This window comes from Oncorhynchus gorbuscha, linkage group LG08, assembly GCF_021184085.1.
Source record: "Oncorhynchus gorbuscha isolate QuinsamMale2020 ecotype Even-year linkage group LG08, OgorEven_v1.0, whole genome shotgun sequence".
Classification (NCBI taxonomy): Eukaryota; Metazoa; Chordata; class Actinopteri; order Salmoniformes; family Salmonidae; genus Oncorhynchus; species Oncorhynchus gorbuscha.
The window spans coordinates 39741790-39757761 of NC_060180.1; the positions used below are offsets into that span (position 1 = coordinate 39741790).

General features: G+C 42.0%; 2 protein-coding genes across 5 annotated transcripts; one reads left to right on the forward strand and one right to left on the reverse strand.

Moving 5' to 3' along the window:
• Positions 1 to 855: 855 nt before the first annotated feature.
• LOC124041644 (AP-1 complex subunit sigma-3-like) lies at positions 856 to 10569 on the reverse strand. 2 transcript variants are annotated; one of them, XM_046359462.1, is made up of 6 exons: positions 10186 to 10569; positions 3946 to 4124; positions 3634 to 3742; positions 2827 to 2964; positions 1672 to 1731; positions 856 to 1482 (listed from the first exon to the last, which is right to left on the reverse strand). In XM_046359462.1, exons 1-5 carry the CDS (start codon positions 10186 to 10188, stop codon positions 1684 to 1686), a joined length of 477 nt encoding a protein of 158 aa, XP_046215418.1. In that variant the 5' UTR covers positions 10189 to 10569; the 3' UTR covers positions 856 to 1482; positions 1672 to 1683. The 2 variants fall into 2 exon arrangements, with proteins under 2 accessions (XP_046215418.1, XP_046215419.1); XM_046359463.1 differs by lacking the exon at positions 1672 to 1731 and having other exon boundaries at positions 10186 to 10552.
• dhrs12lb (dehydrogenase/reductase (SDR family) member 12-like b) lies at positions 9915 to 15908 on the forward strand. 3 transcript variants are annotated; one of them, XM_046359461.1, is made up of 11 exons: positions 9915 to 10557; positions 10759 to 10920; positions 11460 to 11593; positions 11713 to 11795; positions 12361 to 12456; positions 12611 to 12692; positions 12776 to 12837; positions 13036 to 13140; positions 14735 to 14825; positions 15098 to 15235; positions 15403 to 15908. In XM_046359461.1, exons 2-11 carry the CDS (start codon positions 10865 to 10867, stop codon positions 15552 to 15554), a joined length of 999 nt encoding a protein of 332 aa, XP_046215417.1. In that variant the 5' UTR covers positions 9915 to 10557; positions 10759 to 10864; the 3' UTR covers positions 15555 to 15908. The 3 variants fall into 3 exon arrangements, with proteins under 3 accessions (XP_046215417.1, XP_046215416.1, XP_046215415.1); XM_046359460.1 differs by having other exon boundaries at positions 9915 to 10478; XM_046359459.1 differs by having other exon boundaries at positions 9915 to 10920.
• The last annotated feature ends 64 nt before the right edge of the window (positions 15909 to 15972 follow it).

Sequence of the window (15972 nt, forward strand, 5' to 3'; positions counted from 1 at the left end):
CTTCCACAAGTTTCCCACAGTAAGTCTGGTGAATTTTGCCCCATTCCTCCTGACAGAGCTGGTGTCACTGAGTCAGGTTTGTAGGCCTCCTTGCTTGCACACGCTTTTTCAGTTCAGTTCAGCGGTATGACGGCTGCGTGGTCACATGGTGTTTATACAGAACAATGTGGTACTTTCAGGCATTTGGAAATTGCTCCTAAGGATGAACCAGACATGTGGATGTCTACAACTTGTTTTCTGAGGTCTTGGCTGATTTCTTTTGATTTTCCCATGATGTCAAGCAGAGGCACTGCGTTTGAAGGTAGGCCTTGAAATACATCCACAGGTACACCTCAAATTGACTCAAATTATGTCGATTAGCCCATCAGAAGCTTCTAAAGCCATGACATAATTTCCCAAGCCGTTTAAAGGCCCACTCAACTTAGTGTATGTAAACTTCTGACCCACTGGAATCGTGATACACTGAATTTTAAGTGAAATAATCTGTCTGTAAACAATTGTTGGAAAAATAACGTGTGTCATGCACAAAGTAGAACAGACTTTCCAAAACTATAGTTTAACAATACATTTGTTGAATGGTTGAAAAACGAGTTAACGACTCCAACCTAAGAGTATGTAAACTTCCGACTTCAACTATATATGGATTCCACAAGCTCATGTTCTTTTTATGCTTCTCTTCCAAGCTTGGACCTAAATAATGTTGAAGCAGAATTAGATGTACGATTAAAGTGTCAGTAGCAGCCTATAAATAAAAAATATACAGATAAATGTGCTTGGTTTATCAATGCTCATCGTGCGCTTAAGTGAAATAATGACAAACATTAAATAGTCTAGCCGATAACAGAAATACAAATCTCCAGAAGTATCAAAATGCACTTTAATTCCAACGTCGTCAACATTCAAAATCAATAATTAGTTTTATAAAAAACAAACCGTAAAATTCACCCAGATAAATAATTCCCTTTCCAAAAAGGCTAGTCCCAACCAAGATTATACAAAACAAGGCTTGTCTACAAGATGCATTTAAAACACAACATCAAATACATATTCTAAAGGGGCACTTCTTCAATTTCCATATAATCTTACATGCACAACATGTCATTGAAGAAATCAAGAATTGATTCAAAAGCACTTCGTGGTGATATATTAGGATTGTTATAACCCTAGTTTTCAGTAACTACTTCAAGGATCCAGGGGGATGGGTGATCATATCAATAATAACAGCTAAAGTCTCATCCTTATCTTACGAGGAAAAATAAAGCCGTATTTAGAACACAACAATCCAGGATAAAACATCCTGCCCACCTCAGCAGACAAATTCCGTCATAGAAATAGAATTCTAGAACTCGTAATTCCATGGATTCTGTACAGTAGGAAGACTTCCAGTTCTGGAATGGTCCTGTATTCCACATTCCTTCTTGTGTGTGTAGATTCCTGGTTCCAGTATTAGAACGCAGGCTTGCTCATGTATTCCTCCATGGTCTGGAGAGGAGAGATGGACAAATTCATTGTGTGATCTCCATATCAACAAGCCTTGTTTTAATGTCATGAATATTCCGTCACACCTACATAACATCTTTGTATGTAGCTCACATCCATTAAGACATAAGCATAGAACGTTTACACACGGCACTATGCTACTAATAGAATCACAATCATTTAGCCTCTAACCTTTGTCCAAATTCAAGGCCATCCAAGCTCCAGATCATAATCACTGTTGTCAATCTCAGCCTAAAGCAATGATGATGAAGGTGATGAAGAATCAAATGAGTGATGATGCAACTGTTCAGATAGCATGCAATAGAGGCTAGGATCAATATGTTAGTTGTATTTCCTAAGCAAGCAGATAGTGAAACTAGGGATGGGCGTGAGTACTCGATTCAAGGTTTGTATTTGTTTGTTAATAGCCAAATAAAAGTTCTCAACACTTACAACGCAACTCTTTAGCAGGTAGAATTTATAAGCGCTGACAAAATGTCAAATTCTAAGATTAACTTATTGTTTGTTGACTATGTAAAGTGCAGTAAAATAATGTTACATTTCCTTTTCAGTTGTATCAGAACAACCAGCAATTGGAACGACCAATAGCATACCGCAAACTTCTTCCCCATTTCACAATAACATGCCGAGTACGAGTTTTCAAATGCCCATCCCTAAGTAAAACCAAAAAGGGCCATGCAGAGTGTCGCTTAGTGCCTATAGCGCCACAGAGAGGCTGCATGGATAGTACAGAGAGTAGACAGCTCCTGCCAAAGCAGACCTACAGCAACGAGAGAGCCAGAAGAATCTAAATTGGTTCAGTCTCTCATGACAGACAGAATGAGGATAATAGGGCCATAAGTAAACCAGTCAATATGGGTCATGCAGGGAAGCGTATTAGCTATGAGGCAGGAGAAGAGAGCTCATCAGGAGCCAGTCAACAGCACTGCAGTCAATCCATAAGACATTAACACCATTTCAACAGTCCACTTTCATCAGGTTTTTACTAAAGAATTATAGGGTAAAATAGGTACTTTTCAGTACCTACTTTAAAGAATTCGTTAAAATTGGTAACTACTTGTTACTAAATGGTGCATTCAATCCGAAATAAACATTAGGTTAATTATTATGTAACTATAATAATTGTACCAGGTAAATCATATTAGAAAAACAGGTCAATATCAGACCGTAAGATAAAGCATTTACAATGTTGCTTCTAGACACTGATCTAAGGTCAGTTTTTGCAATTCTCCCCAAAATAGTCTCAGTTAATATTGGAAGTGGAAAACACTGATCCTAGATCTGTGTCATGGGCAACATCTACCTTGAGCGCGGTCTCTCACTCACCTCCTGTAGCATGTCTGAGGCCTCGATGGAGCGGGATACGACCTGTTTGGACGTCTCCTGTACCTCTCCCCCCAACAGAAACTCATCCAGGATGAAGTAAGCCTTTTCAAAGTTAAATATTATGTCCAGCTCACATACCTTGGGAGAGGAAGAAAAAAAGGTTCAAGAAGTAGAGCCCAGTCTAGCACAAATCAGTTTACGGTGTTAAATACATACTAATTACCCAAGGTTCAAGAAGTAGAGTCCAGTCTAGCACAAATCAGTTTACGGTGTTAAATACATACTAATTACCCAAGGTTCAAGAAGTAGAGCCCAGTCAGTTTAGTTAAATACATACTAATTACCCAAGGTTCAAGAAGTAAGTCCAGTCAGCACAAATTTACGGTGTTAAATACATACTAATTACCCAAGGTTCAGTTTAGTTAAATACATACTAATTACCCAAGTAGAGTCCAGTCTAGCACAAATCAGTTTACGGTGTTAAATACATACTAATTACCCAAGGTTCAAGAAGTAGAGCCCAGTCTAGCACAAATCAGTTTACGGTGTTAAATACATACTAATTACCCAAGGTTCAAGAAGTAGAGCCCAGTCTAGCACAAATCAGTTTACGGTGTTAAATACATACTAATTACCCAAGGTTCAAGAAGTAGAGTCCAGTCTAGCACAAATCAGTTTATGGTGTTACATACTATGCAGGCAATGCAATTTGTTGAAAAAGATAAATAGGGGGAGGAAACTGGAAGGGTGAGAGAGAGAGAGAGAGAGAGATCAACACAAATAGAGTGCTGTGTGAGAGAATCATACATTGCCAAAGTACTTATCCAGCAGCTCCACATAGCGATGCAGCACCTCCAGGGCTAGCAGCTCATTCTCCTCAGCATCCAGACCACAGCAGAAATACAGACTGGCATACCTACCGTACCGAGAGAGAGAAAGCGGTAGAGAGAGTGAGGGTGAGCGAGAGAGGAATAACAGAGTAATACAGTTAGAGTTCAGATTATTGAATATGAAGAAGGAAGCCACTTTAGTCTTCTGATAAGCAACCTTAGGAGAGGAGAGCACACCGCTTGCTATTCATCTCCCCTCCCCCTCCCTCCTGTACACTCCCCTTCTCACTTCTTGTAGACGATCTTCAGGTCTTTCCAGTGCAGGAAGTTGCAGGAGCGTGGTTTCCGCCCCAACACCATGGTGGTCATGTCCCTGACGATCTTCTTCTTCTCTCGCTCAGGGATGGGCGTGAACCACTTCTGGAGGCGGAGCTTGCCTTGGCGACTGAAGAGCAGCAGGAAATGCATCTATAGGACAAGATGCACCACAAGGTTAGTAATATAACAATAACGTATGCCATTTAGCAGACGCTTTTATCCAAAGTGACCTACAGTCATGCTTGCATACATTTTACGTATGGGTGGCCCAGGGAATCAAACCCACAATCCTGGCATTGCAAGCACCATGCTCTACCAACTGAGCCATACAGGACCGCAGTGAGAGCACAGAGAGGAGAAAGAGAAATATAGGCCAGGAAGGATGCTGGATTCCAATATTTTGAGAATGCATCCTTCCTTCAAGTAAACACTGACAATTCAGCAATAACAGCATGCAGTACACCAACCCTGTCATGTCAGATAGTGGTTATCAATGAGTAGTGCCAGACTGAGTCTGTGTTTATTTCAAAGAATATACAAGTATTCAACTGAAAATCACACACACAGCACACAGTGAGTCACTGAATGACACCTGACTCAAGCTGTATACAAGGCCCCCTGTATTAACTCTCTTCCCTGGTATAGATGAGTTTTTTATGGAACCCCGCATTCCAGAAAAAACTTTGTTTATCCCTACCGCCCAGATATCAGGACAAAGTGTCTTATATGGAAAAATTATTTATGATTTCACAATGAACAGAATTTTTGCCCAATGCAAAAAATAAATAAAATCATGCTTCTTATGATTTGTAAGTACCCAAAAGATATCCCGTGAAAAGGAAAGGCCTACAAAGAGTTACCAACATTTTGGACAGTGGCATACACTATGTCCAAAAGTATGTGGACACCCTACTAATTATTGAGTTCAGGTGTTTCAGCCACACCCATTGCTAACTGGTGCATAAATCCAGCTGAGCCTTTAGCTCCAGTGAAGGGTCATTTTAATGCTACAGGATACAAATACATTTTAGACAATTGGGTGCTTCCAACTTTGGAAACAGTTTGGGGAAGGCCCTTTCCTGTTCCAGCATGACTGTGTCGCACAGACACACTCCACAATCTTGTGGAAAGCCTCCCCCGAAGAGTGGCAGCTGTCATAGCCACAAAGGGGGCCCGACTCCATATTAATGCTCATGGTTTTGGAATGAGATGTCCAACAAGCTCATATAGGTGTGATGGCCAGGTGTCCACATACTCATGGCCACAGTGTATATAGAATATCATGAAATTAAGTCATCACATTAATTTAAAATCTGAGGTGGAGAAGTACAGATTAGAGGTCAACCGATTAAAATCGGAATGGCCGATTAATTAAGGGCCCATTTCAAGTTATCGTAACAATCAGAAATTGGTATTTTTGGGCGCCGATTTAATTTGGTTATTTTTTTATACCTTTATTTAACCAGGCAAGTCAGTTAAGAACACATTCTTATTTTCAATGACACCTAGGAACAATGGGTTAACTGCCTTGTTCAGGGGCAGAACGACAGATTTTCACCTTGTCAGCTCGGGGGATCCAATCTTGCAAACTTACAGTTAATTAGTCCAACGCAATAACAATCTGCCTCTCTCTCGTTGCACTCCACAAGGAGACTGCCTGTTACGCGAATGCAGTAAGCTAAGGTAAGTTGCTAGCTAGCATTAAACTTATCTTATAAAAACACAATCATAATCACTAGTTAACTACACATGGTTTATGATATATTACTAGATATTATCTAGCGTGTCCTGCGCGTGTCCTGCGCATTATCTAGCGTGTCCTGCGCATAAACATTCATTCAAACAGCACTTTCGTGCGTTTTGCCAGCAGCTCTTCCTTGTGCGTCAAGCATTGCCGCTGTTTATGACTTCAAGCCTATCAGCTCCCGAGATGAGGCTGGTGTAACCGAAGTGAAATGGCTAGCTAGTTAGCGCGCGCTAATAGAGTTTCAAATGTCACTCGCTCTGAGCCTTCTAATGGTTGTTCCCCTTGTCTGCATGGGTAACGCTGCTTTGATGATGGCTGTTGTCGTTGTGTTGCTGGTTCGAGCGAGGAGAGGGACAGAAGCTATAATGTTACACTGGCAATACTAAAGTGCCTATAAGAACATCCAATAGTCAAAGGTTAATGAAATACAAATGGTATAGAGGGAAATAGTCTTCTTACCTGGGAATATTGAACACTCATGTTAAAAGGAACCACCAGCTTTCATATGTTCTCATGTTCTGAGCAAGGAACTGAAACGTTAGCACATATTGCACTTTTACTTTCTTCTCCAACACTTTGTTTTTGCATTATTTAAACCAAATTGAACAAGTTTAATTATTTACTTGAAGCTAAATTGATTTTGATGTATTATATTAAGTTAAAATAAGTGTTAATTCAGTATTGTTGTAATTGTCATTATAAAAAATAAAAAAAATTAAAGTAAAAAATAAAATAAAAACAATTCTGCATCGGTTTTTTTGGTCCTCCAATAATCGGTATCGTGTTGAAAAATCATAATCGGTCGACTTCTAGTACAGATCTAAAGTGTGTGTCACAGTCCATTTATCTTCGGTGATGACTGTAATAGCATATAGAATTCACATACCGGAGTTTTATCCAATCGTCAACTTCCTACAGGCCTACCAGCCAAAACAACAACTGGCGGACTAGCGTTACCTGTAGCATCCAGTAAGAATGATACATATGTTACAGAACACAGTCAACCTCCCTTAGTAGTGCCCAACAGTATCGACACATCCATCTCGATTTTTCCCCTCAACCAAAACCGTTGTGTTTTTCTGAAATGTCACAATGCACTGTTAAGAATGAATTAACTGCTTTACGCTAAACCTATCAATCCTCATAGGTCTCCAACAAAAGGAATCTGCATCCACAAGTGCTGTTCAGTCTCAGGAGATAATTGCAATGTCTTAATCTGTGACTTAACAGTGCTTTTGTCAAAATAGCAACTCCCCCCTCCTTTCTGCTAAAAGAGCTCGTCTAGGACCCAATTATGTGTCTCCGTTCTCATCAATGTTGTCGTCTTGTTAAGCCTTCCAGACACAGGTACTGATGAAGCTAGACATTATAATTGAGAACCAGCAAGAGCAACTGAGGCTCCTTTATGCTACAAGGCCATCGACCATAGCTGAGGACCTCGACATTCTGCCATCACTGTTAGACTCTGTGGCTGACCTGACACCTCTGTGTAAGCGGATGTCAACAGAGGAGAATTGTCACAAACAATTGGTATGCTCTCACTGCAAGTACTTCTTCAACACAAAAAGATAAACACCGGCCGATAAAGTATTATAGGGCTACTACTGTAGGGCACATATTTTTAATTGGTTCTGTCAGACATACCAGTAATCAAATTCTTAATTACTCGTCATCCTATCTCAGTATGTATGGGTTCAACACAGTGGGGAAGACTGTGGAGGCTGATAGGGCGCATTGGGACCAGCAGACTGTGGTCACAATTCAGTATGAAAGGGAGAGAAAAAAAATTGCCATTCGAAGATCTAACTCTTTTAAGAGTCACGACGAAGTAGATGCACATTAACACCGGACACCCTAGTTACTAGTAGAACCTTTATTATTTATAGCTCAGAAGATAACCAGCATCTATTTACCCAGAATCCATTGGCCTCCTTGTCCTAGATCTACATTATAAGACCATATTGTGCTGCTTTACTAATAATTAAACAGAAGTGTTTCAATCGCATTCAGAGGCCTGCAGCAGATGCCACAAAGAGGAGGGGGGGCAACAAATACAGATCAAAGGTCGGACAGGTGGAGTTCCTCTGATATGTTGTGTTCATTAACAGTACGCAACAAGTGTTTTACTTACATAAAAATGTTCTTCATTGTAATTTCTCTGAATGATCGACTCCGTCGTAGCTCGCTAATACAACAGCTCGATTTTTAGTCTAGCTAAATACCGCAGTAATTTATGAAGCAAAACATTAGCAAAGTAACAGCAGTAGCTATGCCTAACTATACATTAGTAACTATACAACCAGTTAAGCTGTCGAAGGGTCTACTTTATGGGTACAGCCATGTTTGTTTACTTCAACACTAATGCTAGGTAACTTCGAGTTCATTGGTGTCCACATCAACAACAAACTAGAATGGTCCAAACACACCAAGACAGTCGTGAAGAGGGCACGACAAAGTCTAGTCCCCCTCAGGAAACTAAAAAGATTTGGCATGGGTCCTGAGATCCTCAAAAGGTTCTACAGCTGCAACAGAGAGCATCCTGACTGGTTGCATCACTGCCTGGTACGGCAATTGCTCAGCCTCTGACCGCAAGGCACAACAGAGGGTTGTGCGTACGGCCCAGTACATCACTGGGGCTAAGCTGCCTGCCATCCAGGACCTCTACACCAGGCGGTGTCAGAGGAAGGCCCTAAAAATAGTCAAAGACCCCAGCCACCCGTCATAGACTGTTCTCTCTACTACCGCATGGCAAGCGGTACCGGAGTGCCAATTCGAGGACAAAAAGGCTTCTCAACAGTTTTTACCCCCAAGTCATAAGACTCCTGAACAGGTAATCAAATGGCTACCCAGACTATTTGCATTGTGTGCCTCCAACCCCTCTTTTTACACGGCTGCTACTCTCTGTTTATCATATATGCATAGTCACTTTAACTATACATTCATGTACATACTACCTCAATTGGGCCGACCAACCAGTGCTCCCGCACATGGGCTAACCTGGCTATCTGCATTGAGTCTCACCCACCACTCCCTCTTTTACGCTACTGCAACTCTCTGTTCATCATATGCAGTCATTTTAACCATATCTACATACTACCTCAATCAGCCTGACTAACCGGTGTCTGTATGTAGCCTCGCTACTTTTATAGCCTGTCTTTTTACTGTTGTTTTATTTCTTAACCTACCTATTGTTCACCTAATACCTTTTTTGCACTATTGGTTAGAGCCTGCAAGTAAGCATTTCACTGTAAGGTCTACTACACCTGTTGTATTCGGCACACGTGACAAATAAACTTTGATTAGATATCTTCTTCTGTAATGTTACTTCTGAGAAGAGTCGCAAATAAACAGAAAGAGCTTCGTCTGCCTAAATGGTGTGAGAGAGCACGAGCTGACTGATGACAATGATGAGTTAACACTCAGTTACTTCGTTTCAGTCCACAGCACCTGAAAGAGACAAAAGCCAAGACACAGAAGGAGCACAAACCCGGAGTCTACCCTAATGCTTTTTGACTAAAGAGGACATTTTGTCACCAGTGGTTTTATTAAATGTGTCCAGTGTTAAATAAAAGAAGGAAATATAGTTGGATTAGCAACTAATTACATTACTAATTCATCAATAGTTAGTAATTAACAGTTTATATTGTATTTCCTTGTTGGTTGAATACAATGTTATCTATAATTGTCCCCTTTTCAGTCATGTAAATAATTACCATTCAAATTATAGTTAGTCAAGAGTTAGTAATTAACAGTTTTATATTGTATTTCCTGTCTTTATTAGCTGAAGCAATGGTCGCATATAACATCTATTACCAACGTTTGCTAAACATTGGTCAACGTTGGACGTTTGAAACCCAACCAACGTCGTAAAATGCACCTACGTTAACCAAACGTTGATGACACCTATGCCAAATGTTTACAAAACGTAATCTGTCCCCTACACTTGAACCAAAACCGAACGTGTATCTGAATACATTCAGAATGTTTAGACAACCAATCCAACACCTAAAGAACCCACCTATTTTTGCTACCTGGATGACGCGTAAGGCGCAGGGAGCCTGTACATGCAAATACACCTGAACCAACGTTCAACTGTCACCATGGCTGCAGAGTCACCAGCCAAGCCACAAGTGACGAAACCTGTTCCGCAGAGGAGTGCAGTTCGAGGAAATACAACTTACTTCCGACTGTCGCTTCAGCAGAAATACTGAACCCAACACACCTAACATTTAGAAATAAAATATGATAGATAATTATGGTGTATTATGGTGTGTATTATGGTGAAGATAATTATGGTGTATAGAGAGGGCAAACGATTAATGACAAATACCAATCCGGTATACAGTTTAAAATGACTCCGACACAGTCACCTTGTGGTAGCGACAGGTGCAGTCCAGTGGACTGTCGGAATAGTCTGACTCATCACTAAATTAGAACGGGTCGTGTGCCTGAAAACGAACTCACCATTTTGAGGATAGGTTGAGTCAAATTCCAGTCGTTAAAGATAACTAAAAGTTAGTCCAACACTTTCACCCTCGCACAGCGGGCCAGACAACTTGAAGAACGCATAGCTGTGTTCGTTTCACCCTGGACGCTGTCGTCGAGCAGAGAAAAGAAAACCAGGAGAACTGCTCTGTCCTGAACGTTGCCCTCAGGACTAGACCGGTGGAGGCCACCTCACCAATTATCTGCCTCTGGATTGGTTGACAGCGTTACACCTGTTCGGAAGTCCTACAGCGCCTTTGATCATATCTGAGGTGACTACCGTATTAGGCTTGTAGCCTACGGATGCAAAAATGTGCTCAATTAAAAGTGGTAGAATGACATGCTACTGAGGTTAGTATGCAGTTTAGCTTTTTGTTTTGTGTTAGTACTGATCATGTGCAGAGCAGACGTAGGCCTATCCCTTTTACAAAAGTAGACAAAATAATCAACCAACGATTGTGTCATCTGACAAAGTGTTTTATAGGCTGGTGTAGTTGTTGTTCTCAGAAAAGACTAGAGAGGGCAACACTAAGCTCTGAAATGAACTTGTAGGCACACGTGACGCTTGTCTGTCACAGTCCATGCTACAGTGGGCTTGGTAAACCGGCCACAACTCAACGGGCTTCGGAGGAGAGAGAGCACTTGATCATGAAAAGCAATGTCTTTCTATCGCAATATCGTCTGGTTTCTCAAAGGAATTCACGAATACACAAGGTCAGTGAATTGCAAAACGACATAAATCTGTTGCATTATGCTTTTTTTTAGGGATATGAGAAAGTTTTTTTTTGAAGGTTGACTTTTTTTTGTGGGTATTTGAGGAGGTAGTTGGTAGAGACACTGTTGGCAAGTGCCCATGTCTCAGAGTATTCTATGCTGCTCCTGGTTTATAATAACGATCAAATGTTTGTCTATTTGATCATCATCTGCAAGGATATTACTCTTACTGTTACAGTAGGCTATATGCAAATGTAGATCACTGTATGGCACTACCAGCCACACACACAATCCCTCTTTTCACTCGCATTACAATAGTCCCTTTGACAGATGAAGTGTCTTGTCATTTGAGGTCGCCTTCTCCTTCAGTCACCCCAACAGCTGATTAGTTTTTATAAGAGCTGACGGAAGAATCATGACTTCAAACTTGCTCTTTGGGTTTTTATGTCATTGCAAAGAAAAGGTATGTCTACTTCAACATACAATGTGATGGAATTGGTTCATTAGTTGATTGATCGGTGTGTTGTGTTTCCCAACAGGAGTGGCTATGAGCAAGCAGCAAAACACTTTGTGGCCAAGGAGCTGGATGTGGCTGTGGTAGGAAGGTCCTTCATAATAACAGGAGCTAACAGTGGCATAGGGAAAGCCACTGCCACGGCTATAGCTAAGAAAGGTATGAAACCAGAGATTGGTCAGGAAGGCAACTCCACCATGCTTGCACTGTGTAATGGTGTCTGTCATACAGAAGAATCATGATTCTGTTTTACCAACATTCCCTCTTTGGTTTGCCAGGTGGTACAGTCCACATGGTATGCAGGAACAAGGAAAGAGCTGAGAAGGCCAAAGAAGATATTGTCAGGGAGACAGGAAACACGGTAAGAGGGTGGGGTGGCCAAGGTGGGGCACAGACCCAGTTTCGGGGGCGATAACATTTTGAACCTTAATTGATGCAAAAAAAAATACAATTATGATTGTTCAACACATTAAATTAGGGCTCCTGAGTGACGCAGTGGTCTAAGGCACTGCATCTCAGTGTTAGAGGCGTCACTAGACAGCCTGGTTCGAATCCAGGATGTATCACAACTGGCCGTGATTGGGAGTCCCATAAGGCGGCGCACAACTGGCCCAGCGTCGTCCGGGTTCGCCTGGTGTAGGCCATCATTGTAAATAAGAATTTGTCCTCTAAGACAGAGGGGCGCTGTTTCGTTTTGCCTGAAACAGCGCCACAGCGGTTTTGCTTTCGGTGTACGTTTTTGGTGAAAATGATTAACATATTCAGAGACGACCTATCAGATCTCAGAATTTCTGGTGTGGCTACGAGTGTCTAATCAGATTCCTGGATACGCCACTGATGTGTTTGTGTCAAACTCAGCTATATACACTATAATGAACAACATCTGGCCATACCGCAATGGTTTATTGTATTACTTTTCACTCCAGGAAGTATACGTTCACCATCTGGATATGTCCGAGACACACAAGGTGTGGGAGTTTGCGGAAGCCTTTAAGATGCAATACCCCTCCCTCAATGTGTTGGTAGGCACCACAGACTTTTCCTCTCCCTCTTCCACTTTTGAATAGCTTTTTGCATAAACTCCATTATGGAGCATTGAGTGTGTTGAGAATAGAGTGAATATTGACTAAGGAGTTATTATTGAGTGGGTTATGCTGTTTCTCTGTGTTGGTTCAGATTAATAATGCTGGGTGTATGGTGAACAAGAGAGAGGTGAACGATGATGGTCTGGAGAAGAACTTTGCCACCAACACACTGGGTAAGACTTACTGTCTATACAGAGTGAGCAATGAGTTGTATAGGTATAATTATCTTTTTCCTCCTCTCCTCCCTTCCATTTAGGAGTGTATCTTCTCACCCAGAGCCTCATTCCACTACTTCAGAAGAGCAGGGATCCGAGGGTGGTGGGTATAGGCACACTAGGATGGATAGATACTCTTAATTTACAACCAAACCAATGGTCTGGATATTGCGTGGGGATACGCCGTGGGAGTTTCTACAATAAAAATAAATATCTGTCAATATTGGCCAATATCCTGCAACATTGTCTCATTTGCCCATTCTGGCATAGCCATCTAGTGATGACCCCCCTCTCCTCCCAGATAACAGTAACATCAGGGGGCATGCTGGTCCAGAAACTCCAACCTGATGACCTCCAGTCTGCAAAAGGTTCCTTTGACGGCACCATGGTCTACGCACAGAATAAGGTAGGAGAGGAGAACAGGGTTCCAATGATGGTAGGGCACAGGAGGTTGGTGCGACCTGAATTGGGGAGGACGGACTCGTGGTAATTGCTGGAGTGGAATTAGTGGAATGGTATCAAACATGGTTTCCGTGTCTTTGTTGCCATTCCATTTTCTCCGTTTTAGCCATTATGGTGAGCCGTCCTCCCCTCAGCTGCCTCCACTGTGGTAGGATACCTTGCCTGGGGTTGCATGGCTGTGTAATGTTGTATAGCACGCATTAAGATTCTATTGCATGTACAGTGGGGCAAAAAAGTATTTAGTCAGCCACCAATTGTGCAAGTTCTCCCACTTAAAAAGTTGAGGGGCCTGTAATTTTCATCAGACACACTTCAACTATAACAGAAAAAATGAGAAAAAAATCCAGAAAATCACATTGTAGGACTTTTAATTAATTTATTTACAAATTATGGTGGAAAATAAGTATTTGGTCACCTACAAACAAGCAAGATTTCTGGCTCTCACAGACCTGTAACTTCTTCTTTAAAGAGGCTCCTCTGTCCTCCACTTGTTACCTGTAATAATGGCACCTGTCCACAACCTCAAACAGTCACACTCCAAACTACACTATGGCCAAGACCAAAGAGCTGTCAAAGGACACCAGAAACAAAATTGTAGACCTGCACCAGGCTGGGAAGACTGAATCTGCAATAGGTAAGCAGCTTGGTTTGAAGAAATCAACTCTGGGAGCAATTATTAGGAAATGGAAGACATATAAGACTACTGACAATCTCCCTCGATCTGGGGCTCCACGCAAGATCTCACCCCGTGGGGTCAAAATGATCACAAGAACAGTGAGCAAAAATCCCAGAACCACACGGGGGGACCTAGTGAATGACCTGCAGAGAGCTGGGACCAAAGTAACAAAGCCTACCATCAGCAAGGGCATAAAACGTGGCTGGGTCTTTCAACATGACAATGATCCCAAACACACCGCCCGGGCAACGAAGGAGTGGCTTCGTAAGAAGCATTAAGGTCCTGGAGTGGCCTAGCCAGTCTCCAGATCTCAACAGCCCCAAAACATCACTGCATGGAGGAATGGGCCAAAATACCAGTAAGTGTGTGAAAATCTTGAAGACTTACAGAAAACGTTTGACCTCTGTTATATCTCAATTCTTTGTCATTGCCAACAAAGGGTATAAGTATTTGGTCAATAACAAAAGTTTATTTTCCACCATAATTTGCAAATAAATTCATTAAAAATCCTATGTGATTTTCTGGATTTTTTTTCTCATTTTGTCTGTCAGTTGAAGTGTAACTATGATGAAAATGACAGGCCTCATCTTTTTAAGTGGGAGAACTTGCACAATTGGTGGCTGACAATACTTTTTTGCCCCACTGTATATGTTAGAGACCTGTGTGATATCTCTTTAGTGAGTGTCAGTGTGCTGCTCTACCAACTGTTTGGCTCAGTAAGTAAAGAATGGCTCTTGCAACGCCAGTATTGTGGGTTCGATTCCCGGGGCCACCCATATGAAACATGTACGCATGCATGACTGTAAATCGCTTTGGATAAAAGTGTCTGCTAAATAGCACATTGTTTTGTTGCCCCCTGTAGAGACAGCAGGTGGTGCTGACAGAACAATGGGCCAAACACCACCCAGCCATCCACTTCTCCGTCATGCACCCTGGATGGGCCAACACACCAGGTACCATGGGGAGGCATAGGATAGATACAGACCAGGTACCATGGGGAGACAGGGGGAAGGACAGACCAGGTACCATGGGGAGGTCAGGGGGATAGATAGAAATCAGACAAAATGTGTACAGACACATCAAATCATGTACCGTATAGTAGGGTAGACACTGATTGAAGATACTTTTATACAGATTGAGTAATGTGCTGTAAATTGCAAATATTGATTGTAAACATAAGATTTAGTTATTTGGTGCAGTCAGATGACATCTCTCCTCCCCCCAGCGGTTTCTACATCTATGCCTCAGTTCCACCAGATGATGGGGGAAAGGCTACGTAGTGCAGAGCAGGGAGCTGACACTGTGGTGTGGCTGGCACTGACCCGCTCTGCTGGCAGAACACGCAGCGGAAAGTTCTTCCAAGGTGTGCACCAGTGTGTTTTAGTACCAGTGGGGCGGGGATCCCCTAAAATGTTTCATTAAATTGACTTGCATTTACTTCATTTAATCAACTAGGGCTGAGCAGAAAATGCCAATGCACACTGTAACACTTACTGCCAACACTAATGGGCTGGGTGTGATTTTTCTCAGATCGGCAGGTGGTCCCGGCCCACCTGCCCCTGGCCTGGACCCACAGTTCCCCCGAGGAGGTCCGGTCCTTCATGACCCAGCTGGAGATCTTGGCCCAGGCTGCAAAGCAGCCTCGCACTGACGCACAACACAGTTTTGACCCAACTTATTGAAAGGTCTTGTGACCCACCAGCACCAAAATAGTACATATCCAGTCTCAAGCTGCAACCCCAATGTAACCAAACAACCACTTTGATAAACTCTTACCTAACCAATTATAATTGATTCAGCTCTTAGGAATCCTAACTTACACTTGTCGTGCATTGATGTCAATGGACATCGACCCTTAGTGAAAAGTACTATAGTTAAGGTTCAGTATGTGACCACAGACCTAGAGGTAGGTAGCTCATTCTGACACTACAGTTCAAAAGTTATAAATTATAGTATTCATGGTTTCTCATTTGACTCTAAGTATCCCTAACCTGTCCTCAATGTTTTTCGTTGGTATTAAAGGACTTGAACCCAGATTATGTATCTGTCTGAATCTTTCAGGACACACGCTTAAGAATTCAACGATTTTGTAGCTAGCCT

Excerpts from the sequence above, each read along its gene's own strand:
- LOC124041644 (XM_046359462.1), bottom strand. Across the intron at positions 2,965-3,633 it reads TGGATAAGTACTTTGGCAAT|GTATGTGAGCTGGACATAAT; the intron begins GTATGATTCTCT and ends TCCTCTCCCAAG. Across the intron at positions 1,732-2,826 it reads CCTCAGACATGCTACAGGAG|GCTGAGATTGACAACAGTGA; the intron begins GTGAGTGAGAGA and ends TCATTGCTTTAG.
- dhrs12lb (XM_046359459.1), top strand. The coding sequence starts at position 10,865 with ATGTCTTTCTATCGCAATATCGTCTGGTTTCTCAAAGGAATTCACGAA. Across the intron at positions 10,921-11,459 it reads GGAATTCACGAATACACAAG|GAGTGGCTATGAGCAAGCAG; the intron begins GTCAGTGAATTG and ends GTTTCCCAACAG. Across the intron at positions 12,457-12,610 it reads ACCCCTCCCTCAATGTGTTG|ATTAATAATGCTGGGTGTAT; the intron begins GTAGGCACCACA and ends GTGTTGGTTCAG.